General features: G+C 41.0%; 1 protein-coding gene across 4 annotated transcripts in view; it reads left to right on the top strand.

The window, feature by feature from the left end:
• LOC137538804 (solute carrier family 22 member 20-like) overlaps window positions 1-16,154 on the top strand; it is a 95,763-nt gene that overhangs the window by 28,282 nt on the left and 51,327 nt on the right. For all 4 annotated transcript variants that reach the window (XR_011024885.1, XM_068261137.1, XM_068261136.1 and 1 more), the window contains exons 3-4: window positions 5,279-5,433; window positions 11,990-12,158. Coding sequence is in view for 3 of the 4 variants with exons in the window: in XM_068261137.1 (XP_068117238.1) it covers window positions 5,279-5,433; window positions 11,990-12,158 (324 nt within the window). In the remaining variant the exon portion in view is untranslated. The remainder of the gene's footprint in view (window positions 1-5,278; window positions 5,434-11,989; window positions 12,159-16,154) is intronic.

Genomic DNA, 16,154 nt, shown 5'->3' with positions numbered 1-16,154 from the left:
CAAAATCAACAAACTGCCACAAGTTGTTCCCCTTATCGGCAGTACCATCACTACCTGCCAATACCTGTGATTTTCCAGTTCATCCACAAATTAACATACAGTGATTGTCACATACCTCTGTTTACATCTAAGGGGTCCTAATGACCTCCACCTATACAGAGGGAGAATCCTGTGTACCTCAATCCCTTTTTCTCGGTACCCCAATCAAGCCTCACACCCTCTCCCCTTATGCTCAACTATGTGTAATGTAAAAGAATTTCCCCCTGTGATACTTATTCAACGAGTCACAGGATTCCCAGTGGCAAGTTATAAATCATTTGTTATAAAACAATTTAAGTCAAATTCGACATTGAGTCCTCCTGGGGCTAATGATCCCATTTTGAATATCCATCTGCCCTCAGTTTGGGAAATGTCCCTAACTAAATTTGACCCTCTCCACCTCTTTGTATGTGATTCTACCCCCATAAATTTGAGCCCTGTTGGATCTCTATTGTGGTGTGTTTTAAAATGATTAGAGACACTGTGTGTGGCCAACCCTTTGATTATGTTGGCCACATGCTCCCCTATCCTTTTGTGCAGTGATCGAGTAGTTCGGCCGACATATTCTAGACCGCAAGGACATTTTAATACATATATTACTCCTTTTGTGCGACAGGTAATGCATTGTTTTATTTTATGCTGTTGGCCAGTGTTTCTGGCAACAAGGCTGGCTCCTTTGCAAGGTTGCGCCTCTCTGCAGCCTCTGCAGTCCCTACAGGGAAAGAAACCGGTCTGCCCTAGGAGATTGGTCATCTTCGCCTTTGGGGGGTCCTGAAAGCTGGGAACCAATTTGGACCTAAGGTTCGGTGCTTTCCGGTATATAAACCCGGGTTTCTTTGGGAGTGCCTTTCCAATTGTCCCAACCAATTGTAAAATACGCCAGTGCTTAATAATTATTGACTCAACGTCTTTGTGCTGTTGACTGTAATCAAACAGTAAATCGAATTCTCTGTTCTTAACCTCAGGTTGTTTTCTGTCCTTTAATAGGTCAGATTGTTCAAGTGTGGCTATTTCCTCCACCAGATTCAATAAATCCCCATGGTTGTAGCCTTTATCTACAAATCGCTGCACCAGAGTGTGACTCTGACTTCTAAAGTCATGTACACTAGTGCAGTTTCTCCTAATCCTCATTATCTGTCCCTTTGGAATGTTGTTCAGCCACCTTTTATGGTGGCAACTATCTTTGGGGATATATCCGTTTTTATCGGTAGTTTTGAAAAAAGTTTTGGTCACTAGTCTGTTTTCCTGTCTAATGATGGTCAGGTCTAGAAATTCCACCTGTTCGGATGCCTGACTAAACGTTAGTTTTATTGGTTGCCAATGACTATTGACTGTTTGGCAAAATGTATCAAGACCTTCACGGGTCCCTCTCCATATAAAGAACAGATCATCAATGAATCTGTTCCAGCTAATGACATTCGTCGCCTGTTCCAGATCCAATATTTCCCTCTCCCACTTATCCATATAGATGTTTGCTAGGGATGGGGCAAATTTTTACCCCATGGCACATCCCGTTAGTTGTAGATGGTACTCTTGGTCATACCAGAAATAGTTATGCGTTAAGGCAAAGGTTAATAATTCCAAAATAAATTTTATTTGCTCCACCTTCAGATCGTTTTTTTCCATTAGGGCCTGTTCCACTGCTCCCAACCCCTCCTGATGCGGGATAACCGTATACAGAGACATTACGTATGAGAGATACTAAAGATCTATTACAGAAGATGCAACATATCCAAATCCAACCAGGGGATATACTGGTTACAGGAGACGTAATGTCTCTGTATATGGTTATCCCGATTTGTAGATAAAGGCTACAACCATGGGGATTTATTGAATCTGGTGGAGGAAATAGCCACACTTGAACAATCTGACCTATTAAAGGACAGAAAACAACCTGAGGTTAAGAACAGAGAATTCGATTTACTGTTTGATTACAGTCAACAGCACAAAGACGTTGAGTCAATAATTATTAAGCACTGGCGTATTTTACAATTGGATGGGACAATTGGAAAGGCACTCCCAAAGAAACCCGGGTTTATATACCGGAAAGCACCGAACCTTAGGTCCAAATTGGTTCCCAGCTTTCAGGACCCCCCAAAGGCGAAGATGACCAATCTCCTAGGGCAGACCGGTTTCTTTCCCTGTAGGGACTGCAGAGGCTGCAGAGAGGCGCAACCTTGCAAAGGAGCCAGCCTTGTTGCCAGAAACACTGGCCAACAGCATAAAATAAAACAATGCATTACCTGTCGCACAAAAGGAGTAATATATGTATTAAAATGTCCTTGCGGTCTAGAATATGTCGGCCGAACTACTCGATCACTGCACAAAAGGATAGGGGAGCATGTGGCCAACATAATCAAAGGGTTGGCCACACACAGTGTCTCTAATCATTTTAAAACACACCACAATAGAGATCCAACAGGGCTCAAATTTATGGGGGTAGAATCACATACAAAGAGGTGGAGAGGGTCAAATTTAGTTAGGGACATTTCCCAAACTGAGGGCAGATGGATATTCAAAATGGGATCATTAGCCCCAGGAGGACTCAATGTCGAATTTGACTTAAACTGTTTTATAACAAATGATTTATAACTTGCCACTGGGAATCCTGTGACTCGTTGAATAAGTATCACAGGGGGAAATTCTTTTACATTACACATAGTTGAGCATAAGGGGAGAGGGTGTGAGGCTTGATTGGGGTACCGAGAAAAAGGGATTGAGGTACACAGGATTCTCCCTCTGTATAGGTGGAGGTCATTAGGACCCCTTAGATGTAAACAGAGGTATGTGACAATCACTGTATGTTAATTTGTGGATGAACTGGAAAATCACAGGTATTGGCAGGTAGTGATGGTACTGCCGATAAGGGGAACAACTTGTGGCAGTTTGTTGGTTTTGATAGGCTGACACGCTGGCAAGGGATCATAGCCCAAGAGTATTGTCCTTAGTTGAGATAGCGGTATGCATTCAGCGGATCCTTGAGCAATTATTGGGAGACAATTGATTTTTATGCATACTTGGTACATAGCCCATTATATGTTTACATAATTTTTAGAGTTATTCCTATTTTTGATCTTATTAGTTTTATAGTTTTTATAGTGTTCATAGTTTTTATGAAGGGAGCTTTATAGAAAACTAGTCGCCTTTTTATGATTAAATAGCGTATATTGAGGATGGAAAGGAGATTAGATCAAAAGGAGACCATGAGGTTAGTATTTTGACCACAAGATGGCAGCATAGAGAATATACAAACAATGGGACATCAAAGCGCGCCATCAAGGCTGCGTTTCAGGGCAGCTTTGATGACGTAGGCACACTGAGAGGGCGGACAATTACGATAGGACGTGAGTTACGCTGCCCGTGCGGGGAGGAGCCCGCAGCATAAGAGGCGTTGGTGCCCCTGTGACGTCAGCCCCTGATGAGTCCATTGGACGAAACGCGTAGGGCGTGACCAGGAGCACTGACGTCACTGGGCAGCAGGGAAGAGGCGCGCAGACCAAGCAAGTTAGCAGCTACGGGGAGCGGAGGATCGGGACGCCGGCACTGCCATAAGCAGCTGAATACTGTTGGGCTATGAGGCCCGAGATGCCTGATAACTTCTTAAATCACGTGAGTGCGCTGACACTGCGCAGAAGTTGCTGATTATCTCAACTGTATTACGCTATGTATGTTTTTATGTATTTTACAAGTGGAACTGTTCATTAAAGAGGATCTGTTTTCTACTGTGGATACATCTATTGTGGAGGCTGGTATTTGAAGTTGGCCGCTCTAAGGCTCTGCGCTAGACCCACCTGGATTTGAGGTGGTGTCCATCTGGTGAGCTGCTGGTGTGAGGGGGTTGCCGTTCATCACGAGTGGAGCACAGCGTTGTCACTTTTGCACGGCTTTGGGGGCATGTGTGTTTATGATCTGAAAAAGCAGTAATGCACTATGTGCAATTTTTATCTATGTTTTGTCTATAGGTTATGAAGAGGAGCGCTGTCACTTATACATACTTATTGACATTGAGGCTTTGTGATAAGCGAACACTCAGGATAAAGACTTTTTATTTATTTATCACAACGAATAATTTTTCACAATTGTATTGAGCGAAACTTTGAACTAAGCATAGACATCATCACTGTGACTTATGTATTGTGGCTGGCGCAGTTTGTTTTAAAAGATCTTTTTCTTATGAAATCTTTATGGTATGCGTGACTAGGGGTGCGATGGGGCGTGATAAGGGGTGTGGCTTAAGTGTCCCTCTTTCTCATCTCAAAAAGTAAAGTTGGGAGGTATGCTTTTAAGAAACTATAATGAATGCCTATCTGTTGGCGATGTGATCCTTGTCTGATAGAGCTTGGTGTAGTTCTTTAGGAAAGATAATTGATAAACCACCTTCAGCACTACAGAAACATTTTAGTGCAAACTTTTACTTTGACCTCACTTTAATGAAAAGTGACATTACTGGTATCTTGAAGGGCAGTGTGTTTATGCAGGTATTTCTTTCCAATAGCTGTCTTATTATTTGTCTGCATGAGAGCCACCATCTTGCTGGCGATGTTAGCACTGTTCACAACATGTCTATGGATAACATTTTTACAGTAAACATCAAGCTGTATTGTGAGGTGATAATAACAAAGCTGGGATTATACTTTATTCTCCTCTAGGCCAACTTTCTTGTGGCTTCCTTCCCTCCTTCATGCAGCCCCCTTTCCATATATAACAACTGTCCCTTGCATATTCAGCAGCCCCCTCCCATTCCACGAGCAGCCACCTCTGCATATATAATGTTTATGTACAGCATCCCTTTTATTTTACTTATGGCCCCCTGGAGAATTATTTCCACATTCCATGTGTGACTCCCCCTCTGCAGCCCTTTCATCCATATGCAGCAACCCTCTCTCGCATATCCAGCTGCAACTTTGGGCAAAAATCTTCCTAGGTTACTGCCTATGTGGCCTCTGCAAAATCCTGCCCTGAATAATAATAGATAGCAAAAAAAAAAAAAAAAAATACTTGAGCCTGCTTAAAATAAGGTAGGACCTTTTTAACCGCTGTACTCTTAGTAAAAGATAGGGACATTTGTCATTGAGAGGAGAGATTGCCTCCTATGGTCATGTCTTGGCCTTTTATAAAACCCAGTATAATCAGACAATTATAATTTAATATGAAAGAAGTGCTCAGACATTAGTAATATATATGTTGCTTTCTTCACTAATGCAAACTGACACAGATGACCAATTTTTCTATTCCCTAGGTTGGGCCGAATGGAGATCCTGACCTGGTCTTACCTTCAGATGGGAATAGCTGGTAGCTGTGCTGCCTTTCTGCCCACCTTTGATGCGTACTGCGCTTTCCGCTTCCTGTGTGGTGTGGCTTCCTCTGCTGTCTCCGTCAACAGCATCTCCTTAAGTAAGAAAGAATGTTCGGTCGCCCTCTCTGGGCTCTAGAGATTTCCAATTTGTTTTTTAGTCCAGCATGTACTGTACTCCATATGGAGAGAGAAATACAGATTGTAAAAAAAATCGCTTGAATGCATTTTCAAGCATGTAATAGATACAGTATGTAAATATACTTGCTGATGCTTCCCTCAGAATACATCATGTTTCAGAACATTCAAAGCTTTAAATATTGTTGAACGAAATAAAAATATTGCTTGTTATTTTAAAAAGGTCTGCATAGTTAGTAGTAAGAGTAAAATCTTCACTTAAAAGAGTATCTTAATCCCCTCTTTTAAATGCTCTGAAGGTACTCCTCCCTTTTCTGGGACAATCAGCAATGGCCTTGATGCAGATTTAACATCTCTGCATTAGGCACTAGCAAATAAACATACGGTAATAAATCAGGTTTTCACATACATCACTAGAGGGGTCTAGAAGCCTCATAGGGGAGTGTTTTGTGATAACGCGGGACCCAAGAGTACAGCGGTGCACACAGGGCCAAGCCGAGGCAGAGGCGAGAGAGACTCCAGCCTCAGGGCGCAGTGTAGGAGGGGGCACACAACTCGCTTAGCTATCATTCCCCTATTGTGTTTGAAGCAGAGAGAAATAAAAAAAGGGGATACATGGCAGTGACTGCAAGCCAGATAACTAGACATCAAGGTGTTGGGGCCCCTGGGGCACCTCTTATCTAATAGCAATCAGTGTGTGATGGCTGAGGTGGGAGGGATTGAGGGGCCCACTTTGATGTCTCAGCCTTGGGTGCTGGAGGACCTTGTCCCGCCTCTGGGTTTACTGTAACCGCGTAAATCACTTAATATTTAGGAATCAATGTAGGAATCAACGAGTGACGTCTCTTCCACATCTGAAGTCCGCAATCACTGCACACTGCTCTTACCTTGCCGGCGCTGATCTGCAGGTCTGTTGCCGAATTGCCACACTGATCTGCAGGTCTGAACAGAGAGGATAGCTAGCACGGTAAAATGGAGGCCTCTGTACATGTTGGGGCCCCAAGTGGCCGCTTGGGTTGCTTTTATCTAGCAGCGGCCCTGTCAATGGTATAGCTGTGAAATTGTTACTGCAGTCCCATCCATTAGCTGTAAACAAACCTTTAACTGGCTCCTTTCATGACCACAGTGCCGTTGTTTGTCAGTCAGAGGTTGAATAACAATCCTTGAGGGTCAGGGAGTGGCAACACAGAAGGACTTTGTGACCCTTGGTGACCACAGTAGTTGAATTAAGGGATGACAAATTACATAACTAAAGAACATTATCTGGACTAGTGCTGCATATTAATACTGTTTTTTAACTGACATTAAGAAAAAAATATTTACAAAAAACAGTGCTCTAGTCCTGATAATGGCACAAATAACACATCTGGACCATCTAGATACCTGAAATAAAAAGTTATATTGGTTTTATAACAATTTATCCTATACTGCTGCACCTGTCACACCCCTTACTCTAGTCTTCACTGCCCTCTGTAGGAAAACCACTTCAAGTTGAATAAAACAAATACACTGTCATTGTTTATACAGTTTATACAGTGGGATGCGAAAGTTTGGGCATCCTTGTTAATCGTCATGATTTTCCTGTATAATTAGTTGGTTGTTACGATAAAAATTGTCAGTTAAATATATCATATAGGAGACACACACAGTGATATTTCAGAAGCGAAATGAAGTTTATTGGATTTATAGAAAGTGCACAATAATTGTTTAAACAAAAGTAGGCAGGTGCATAAATTTGGGCACCACAAAAATGAAATCAATATTTAGTAGATCGTCCTTTCGCAGAAATTACAGCCTCTAAACACTTCCTGTAGGTTCCAATGAGAGTCTGGATTCTGGTTGAAGGTATTTTAGACCATTTCTCTTTACAAAACATCTCTAATTCATTCAGGTTTGATGGCTTTCGAGCATAGACAGCTCTCTTTAACTCACACCACAGATTTTAAATTATATTCAGGTCTGGGAACTGAGGTGGCCATTCCAGAACGTTGTACTTGTTCCTCTGCATGAATGCCTTAGTGGATTTTGAGCAGTGTTTAGGGTCCTTGTCTTTTTGAAAGATCCAGCCCTAGCGTAGCTTCAGCTTTGTCACTGATTCCTGGACGTTGGTCTCCAGAATCTGCTGATACTGAGTGGAATCCATGCATCCCTCAACTTTGACAAAATTCCAAGTCCCTGCCCTGGCCACACAGCCCCACAGCATAATGGAACCACCACCGTATATTACTGTAGGTAACAGGTGTTTTTCTTGGAATGCTGTGTTGCTTTTCCTCCATGCATAACACCCCTTGTTATGCCCAAATAACTCAATTTTAGTTTCATCAGTCCACTGCACCTGATTCCAAAATGAAGCTGGCTTGTCCAAATGTTCTTTAGCATACCTCAAGCGGCTGTGTTTGTGCAGTGGGCGGAGAAAAGGCTTCCTCTGCATCACTCTCACATACAGCATCTCCTTGTTTAAAGTGCGCCGAATGGTTTAACGATGCACGGTGACTCCATCTGCAGCAAGATGATGTTGTAGGTCTTAGGTGCTGGTCTGTGGGTTGACTCTGACTGCTCTCACCATTCGTTGCTTCTGTTTATCCAAGATTTTTCTTGGTCTGCCACTTAACTTGAACTGAGCCTTAACTTGAACTGAGCCTGTGGTCTTCCATTTCCTCAATATGTTCCTAACTGTGGAAACAGACAGCTGAAATCTCTGAGGCAGTTTTCTGTATCCTCCCCCTAAACCATGATGGTGAACAATCTTTTGTCTTCAAGTCATTTGAGAGTTGTTTTGAGACCCCCATGTTGCTACTCTTCAGAGAAAATTAAAAGAGGAGGGAAACTTACAATTGGCTCCCTTAACCGGTTCAGCGCCGCAGTGCCGAAAATCTCATGCATCCGAGCAACGTTCACCTCCCATTCATTCGCCTATAACTTTATTGCTACTTATCACAATGAATTGATCTATATCTTGTTTTTTCCGCCACTAATTAGGCTTTCTTTGGGTAGTACATTTTGCTAAGAATTATTTTTTTCTAAATCCATTTTAACAGGAAGATTAAGAAAGAAATGAAGAAAATTCATTATTTCTCAGTTTTTGGCCATTATAGTTTGAAATTAATATACGCTACCGTAATTAAAACCCATGCATTTTATGTGCCCATCTGTCCCGTTAATTACACCATTTAAACGATGTCCCTATCACAATTTATGGCGCCGATATTTCATTTAGAAATAAAGGTGCATTTTTTCAATTTGCGTCCATCACTATTTATAAGCTGATAATTTTAAATAATATAATAACATACTCTCTTGACATGTATATTCAAAAAGTTTAGACCCTTGGGTAACTATTTATGTTTTTTTATTTTTTTTTTAATTGTATTTTTTTTATTTTTTTTTTAATAAAAAATGTATGTACGTAATTTTTGGTGTGGGAGGGAAACTGCTTATTTTACATGTAAAATAAGCAAATTCTTTAATTAAAAATGTATGTGGGTGCAGTTTACTATTTGGCCACAAGATGGCCACAGTGAGAAAAGTCCTGGATGCGAACGATCTCGCATCCAGGAACCAAAATTCAGAGGAGTTGTTTCCTGGGGGCAGAAATACCACGCTCTCTGGAGAGAACGCGTCGGTATTTCTGGGGGAAGTTAGATCGGTGAATGGGAATTATATTACCATTCACTGATCGGGGGGCTAGCGGCGGGTGCGCGCGCGGGCGCGCGCCCGATCGCGCGCACCACGCATTGAAAGCAGCAGTGCCTTTCTGGACGAGAAAGCTCGTCCAGAAAGGCCGAACTGGTTAAATATTCTTTCTCATAATTGGATTCACATGTGTATGTAGGTCAGGGGTCACTGAGCTTACCAAGACAATTTGAGTTCCAATAATTAGTTCTAAAGGTTTTGGAATCAATAAAATGACAACAGTGCCCAAATTTATGCACCTGCCTAATTTTATTTAAACAATTATTGCGCACTTTCTGTAAATCCAATAAACTTTATTTCACTTCTCTAATATCACTGTGTGTGTCTCCTATATGATATATTTAACTGACATTTTTTATCATAACAACCAACGATTTATACAGGAAAATCATGACAATTAACAAGGTTGCCCAAGCTTTCGTATCCCACTGTATGTGCATAGCTAGAGGAGTCACGCTTAGTTTGGCATCCATTCCTCTTAATATTTTTAGGGTTTGCCTTTAGAAATACTCAACAACAGATGAGACTAGCTGCAGAGGTGTACAATGAATAGCCTCAGATTAAGGTTAACTAAAGAAAATCTGATGCTTTTGTGGGGGAAAACCTCTCATGTGAACTGACTGAGCAACTTAAAGGAATACTATCGATTCACATATTTTTTTCAATTGACACAGGAATTGTTTGGGAAGTGCTGCTAAGTACTGGTGTATACATTTTAGTAGCAACTTCTTTGTTTACTGTTATCAAAATACATTCAAACTTTACTGACGCCAAAACTGACAGCTGACTGAGCCATGAGGAGAGGGGAAATTCCCCTCACACTTGATCAGTTAACTCTATGTGTAGCTCTGTGTGTGACAGAGAAGAGAGCTCCCAACAGCTGCAGCTCTTGTGTCCTGTGTTTCTGACTGACCTGTCTGAAGAGAGCAGAGGAAATGTAACTAATTGTCACAGCTTTTTCATACTGTTTTTGCTTTCAGAGTTTGATATGTTTGATATTTGCTTTTTGTAGTCTGATATGCAACTCTGGCTGTGCATTGAAGCAGACACCCCTTCTGCAATTGATTTGTCCCAATATAGCTAAATGTTTACACAGCTACTTAGACATTATTTGCACACTGTCATTTTAGAACACTTGGGTATCGATAGTATTCCTTTAAGAGAAAGTGGTTACTGCATGTTTCTGCAGATTAACTGCACACATCATGCAACAGTGTTTTCAATCATTAGCCATGTCTGGAAAAGCATAGTTGGTTGCAGGCTGAAAAGTGAACATAATTTTTAATAACATTACAATAGTTACAAAATAGCTTCTGTAGCACTGAAACGTTATATTTTCAGTGAAAGTTTAGACAAACTTTAACTCCAACTTTAGGTATCACAAAAGTCCCATCATTTGGGCAGTGCATTTGTGTGGTATTCAGTGCATGACGGTCGATGGGAAAAAGGAGTTCCTTTGCCTCTAAATTCTGGTAGAAATGACCTGAATTCTGTGGCCTGATCGGAGCTGACTAAAAAAGCAGTGGCCAAGGTGTGATTTGTCGTTGGCGATGTTCAGCACTCTGGAGCGTAGTCTTGTGTTATGGAGGAGGTCAATTGAGGGGAAGGGTTCTTCTGATGATCCTCTCCACTGACCTGATTACCCACTGAAGTTTATCTCTGTCTCTGGTGGAGGAGCCAGCATACCAGACTAGAATTGATGAACGGAGGACAGACTCAATGGTAGCAGTGTAGAAGCTCATTAGCAGCTCCTGGGCCATTCCAAACTTCATCAGTTGGCGGAGGAAGAAAAGTCGCTGGGCTTTACTCTGGGTCAAGGCAGTGTTTGCCTTCCAGCTCAGGTCCTTGGAGATGGTTGTACCCAGAAGGCAGATGCTGGTCACTCTTTCTACCTCAGTGCCGTCAATGTAGATTGGTGTAGGTGTGAGGGCATGCTTCCTGAAGTCTACTATCAGCTCGACAGTTCTGGCTGTGTTTAGGACCAGCCTGTTCTCCATACACCACTGGCAAATTCTGTCAACCTCCTGATGGTAGACCTGCTCATCATCATTTGTCACAAGTCCAAAAATGGTGTTGTCCTCTGCCAATTTGATGACTTTTACAGAGTTCGCAGTGGATCTACAGTTGTTTGTGTAGAGGGGGAACAGGATTGGTGACAGGACGCAGCCTTGTGTAGGCGGTAAAGTAGAGAGCGTAAGATGGGATAGAATCACTCTTTCAAATGTTTTCATGATGACGGATGTCAGCGTCACCGGCCTAAAGTTATTATTCCCTGCTTTTTGAGGACAGGGATGATGGTGGATATTTTGAAGCACATGGGAACTTTGCCTTCCTGAAGGGACTTGGTGTAGATGGATGTGAGGGTGGGAGCAAGCTGCCAATCACAAATTTTTAAGCAGGCTGGTGACACCCCATCAGGGCCGGTAGCTTTCCTGGTGTTAAGCATTGACAGGTGGCGTAGGACATTGGCCTCGCTTACCACTGGAGGTGGTTCACACTTCAAGAGCATTTCTAAGCGCTTTGTGATTTTAAAAGCTCTTGCTAATGTTATCCTATGTCAGTGTTCACACTTGAGCAATGTGGTTTTGTTAAAATCCCCCATAAAATTGCATTAGCAAGAGCTTTTAAAATCTCTGGCATTTAAAAAGCTCTTGTAGTGTGAATCAGCCCTAAGACCTGAATTCAAATATATAGTAGGTAAACCTGTCTAATTGTGGCATGGGGATATGTAAGTATATTTAAATTATGATACTGTGGGATAAGTTTGTTACATATGGTCATTTAACTCTGCTTTGTGAGGTTCAACTGATTCCATCTGTTTTTTAGTATTAGAATGGATGCCCAAAAATGGCCGCACATTAGCTGGGAACTTTTTTGGTTTTTCATATTCACTTGGACAAATCGTTCTAGCTGCTATGGCATATAGGATCAGAGATTGGCGATGGCTTCAATTTACTGTTTCAGCTCCATTTTGTATCTTCTTCATCTATTCTTGGTAAGATTACGGCTCTTGTAAAAACTTGATACATTTAGACTGATAATTAGCATTATGTACTTTGTTGTATTGCCTCTATAAAAGAGCCCAATTAGCTCACATAGGTTCTAAAGTGGTTGTTGCTCACATCTTATTTTCACATTCATACATTCAGTTGTATCTCTGATATGATGTTAAATATTTGAGTGAACCAAAGTCCTCCATGTTCCCATGCATTCAGATCATACCCACAATCCACAATACATCTTTCCCATCCCTTGCCAAAGCGGAAGATATGTTTAACACATTGTATCCGCAGCACCTGTAAGACAAGAGTGTGCTAGCTAGGGTCTGTTCACATACACCAAAAAAAGAAAAAAGAAACCCTGGAACAACTACCACTCAATATGTTCAGTTTTCAAAAAATTACATTGATCTTTACTACAACATGATCAATCACAAGGTAAGTTTTATGCACTATGGATAATTCAAAAAGAATAAAAACATTTAAAACAGAATCCCATAAAATTCCTTGCCGAAGAATACCTGTTGCAACCAAAATATATGCACACACAATAATATGCTACTATCAGCACCAGGGGCTCGAAAAAGTGCTCCTAGGGCTGTATGAACCCGGGTTCAGTAATTAGTAAAGTGCTTATTGCTAGAACCTAGTGCAAAATATAGTGAAAATCTTAATACAATATCATACCATACATATCAACAAATAAAGTGCCCAATTAGTGCAAAATCATGAACATATTCTAAGAAGGAAACAATAGCATATATTAAATAGTAGGAGCCTATAGTGAAGCAGTGAAGCAGCCCACAGTATAGGTGCAAAGAAGTAAGATACTTAGCCCAGGTTTTAAGAAGGTGCTTTGGCAGAGGGGATCTTCTGTCCTTCCTGGCCACTCTATTGCCAAAGCACCTTCTTAAAAACCTGAGCTAAGTATCTTACTTCTTTGCACCTATACTGTGGGCTGCTTCACTCACTATAGGCTCCTACAATTTAATATATGCTATTGTTTCCAAATTGTCTATACATGGAGAAAGTTCAGCACTGCTGCTACTCTCCCTAGGAGTGGCTGTCCTGTAAAGATGACTGCAAGAGCACAGCACAGAATACTCAATGAGGTGAAGAAGAATCCTAGAGTGTCAGCTAAAGACTTACAAAAGTCTCTGGCATATGCTAACATCCCTTTTAGCAAATCTATGATACAAAAAACACTAAGCAAGAATGGAGTTCATGGGAGGATACCACAGAGGAAGCCACTTCTGTCCCCCCAAAAATTGCTACACGTTTAAAGTTTGCAAATGAGCACCTGGTTGTTCCACAGCAGTACTGGCAAAATATTCTGTGGGCAGGTGAAACCAAATTTGAGTTGTTTGGAAAAAACACGCAACACTACGTGAGGAGAAAACAAGACACAGCACACCAACATCAAAACCTCATCCCAACTGTGAAGTATGGTGGCGAGGGCATCATGGTTTGGGGCTGCTTTGCTGCGTCAGGGCCTGGACAGATTGCTATAATCGAAGGAAAAATGAATTCCCAACTTTATCAAGACATTTTGCAGGAGAACTTAAGGCCATCCCTCCATCAGCTGAAGCTCAGCATAAGATGGGTGTTGCAACAGGACAACAACCCAAAGTATAGAAGCAAATGAAGCAAATCAACAACAGAATGACTTCAACAGAAGAAAATATGCCTTCTGGAGTGGCCCAGTCAGAGTCCTGACCTCAACCCAATTGAGATGCTGTGGCATGACCTCAAGAAAGCGATTTACACCAGACATCCCAAGAATATTGCTGAACTGAAACAGTTCTATAAAGAGGAATGGTCAAAAATTACTCCTGACCGTTGTGCACATCTGATCTGCAACTACAGAAAATGTTTGGTTGAAGTTATTGCTGCCAAAGGAGGTTCAACCAGTCTTTAAAAACAAGGGTTCCCATACCTTTTCCACCTGCACTGTGAATGTTTACATGGTTTGTTCAATAAAACATGTAAATATTTTTTTTTAACTCAGTAAGTCTATTTATTGAAGGAATGAAACAGGACATAAATGAGAAAAAAGAAACATGGAAACATTTAATTATTTGTGCGGTATTAGGTTAAAGCGGTATCGTCACCATAAAAATCAAATTTCAACAGCAACTGGTCTGAGTGTATTAAGTGATAAAGATGCTAATCCTGCATTCAAAACTTTCAAAACGTTTTCTGCTGTTATTATTTGGAGTTATCATATACCTTAGGAGCACTGGCTCTTTAGTAGTCGTTGCCAAAGAATTGCATGCTGGGGGTTCTTTTTATCTATAATATATTCCTCCTCTTCCCTTTATTTCCCTGTCTGCTGCTTATCTGAAACCTGATCCCCTACTCACTTGTGTTTACAAGCAAGGCTGAGGTGATTCAGTGATTGGAGGAGACAAGAAAAAAAGTAAAGGGCAGAAATGACATCAAGAGTTAGCCTTTACTGTGGGCAAAAGACATGGCCCCCACCAGGAACAGAATTCTCGTAATTTACTATATAACATTCATTCACTGAAATCAAAACGTGGACAGTACAATACAGGTGTTATGTAAGTAGATCAATTATTTATCTACTTATATATTCGTTTTTTTCCCCTGGAATAGTATGGCTGATCCTACTGCTTTATGCAGACTGTGAGCGTCTATTGTTGTGACTTAGTCACTTAGATGAAGATCGAATCACATTTTATGACCAGTTTGTGCAGAAATCTATATAATTCCAAAGGGTTTACATACTTTTTATTGCTACTGTATACACACATTTGGGACATCGGAAAGACCGGTGAGGATGTGAATATGTAGGTTGGGTAGAGGAAATCACAATCACACAATGAGGATAGTAGGTGAGGTACTCTCCTAGGAAATAACTTTCTCTAGAAACATCTTTTTATAAACGTTGCAATTGAAATAATACAAAAAAAGTAGGTAAATAAGTAATATCAAGCTTATTTTGAGTAATTTATTGCTTGGAGGAAGCTTTAAATGTATTTTATTGATAAGGATTGAAAATATCTATTGAAAAAATGTAAAAACGCTCCCGCTTCATCAGGCAATAACTGGAGTAAATAAACCAGTATAGATCAGTCTCTGAGCCAAGCGCCTATGTCTTGCTCAGAGGTTAATCTATACTAGTTTTTTTTACTCTGGGTATTGCCTGATGAAGCAGGATTTAACCTGCAAAATGCGTTGCCTTATCAACAGATCTTGTGTCTACTTTCTGCAGAGGTAATTCCACCACTACCTCTTTATTTATACTAATTAAAAACATTTTTTATCAGTGCATGGCATGGATTAATGTGGCTCTATGGAGTAGCTGAAACAAGTCCTACTCCATAGAGCCACATTAATCCATGCCATGCACTGGTGAGGATCAACCAATCCGAAACAGTCTGTATGCATGTTGAATTAGTGTGGCTCTGTAATATCAAAAAGATAACACATCATTGCATTCCAGCGTATCTGGAGGTGTGTTTAGCCCACAGGGACAACAATGGGTAATTTGCATATTTCAGCAGTGATGCACTGGGAGACACCTCGGAGCTCACTCCAACCTGAATTATTGGAAATACTTTCTGTTTTAAGAAAGACATTTTTTTGTTTTCCATATCTTAATAAGAAACTTGAATTAGGACAATTGCTTTGTTCTGTTTTTTTGAGGGTTTTTTTGTACAGCATAAGTAATACATGTTTGGGAGAAGTAGAACCATTATGTAACGATCGGTGTCAGCACACAGAGAGAATCTGATTATTGGCGATCTGCAGTATCACCAAGAATACAGATTATACCTGATTATTGATGATCTGCAGAATCACAGATAATCCAAGTATAACTAACCTCTGGACACCTTTATAGTGTGAGTGTTTGGTGCAACGGTGATGACTTTGAATAAGACCACCCGAGGAGCAGGTGGTCTCTGGCAGTACGGGCGATAACGCCTTTAGGGAAGTACAACAACCTTCCAGCAGCCTGAGACCTCCCA

This window comes from Hyperolius riggenbachi, chromosome 11 (assembly GCF_040937935.1).
Source record: "Hyperolius riggenbachi isolate aHypRig1 chromosome 11, aHypRig1.pri, whole genome shotgun sequence".
In the NCBI taxonomy this organism is placed as follows: domain Eukaryota; kingdom Metazoa; phylum Chordata; class Amphibia; order Anura; family Hyperoliidae; genus Hyperolius; species Hyperolius riggenbachi.
The sequence above is the reverse complement of the archived record's forward strand: the minus strand, read 5'-3'. Positions and strand labels throughout refer to the sequence as shown.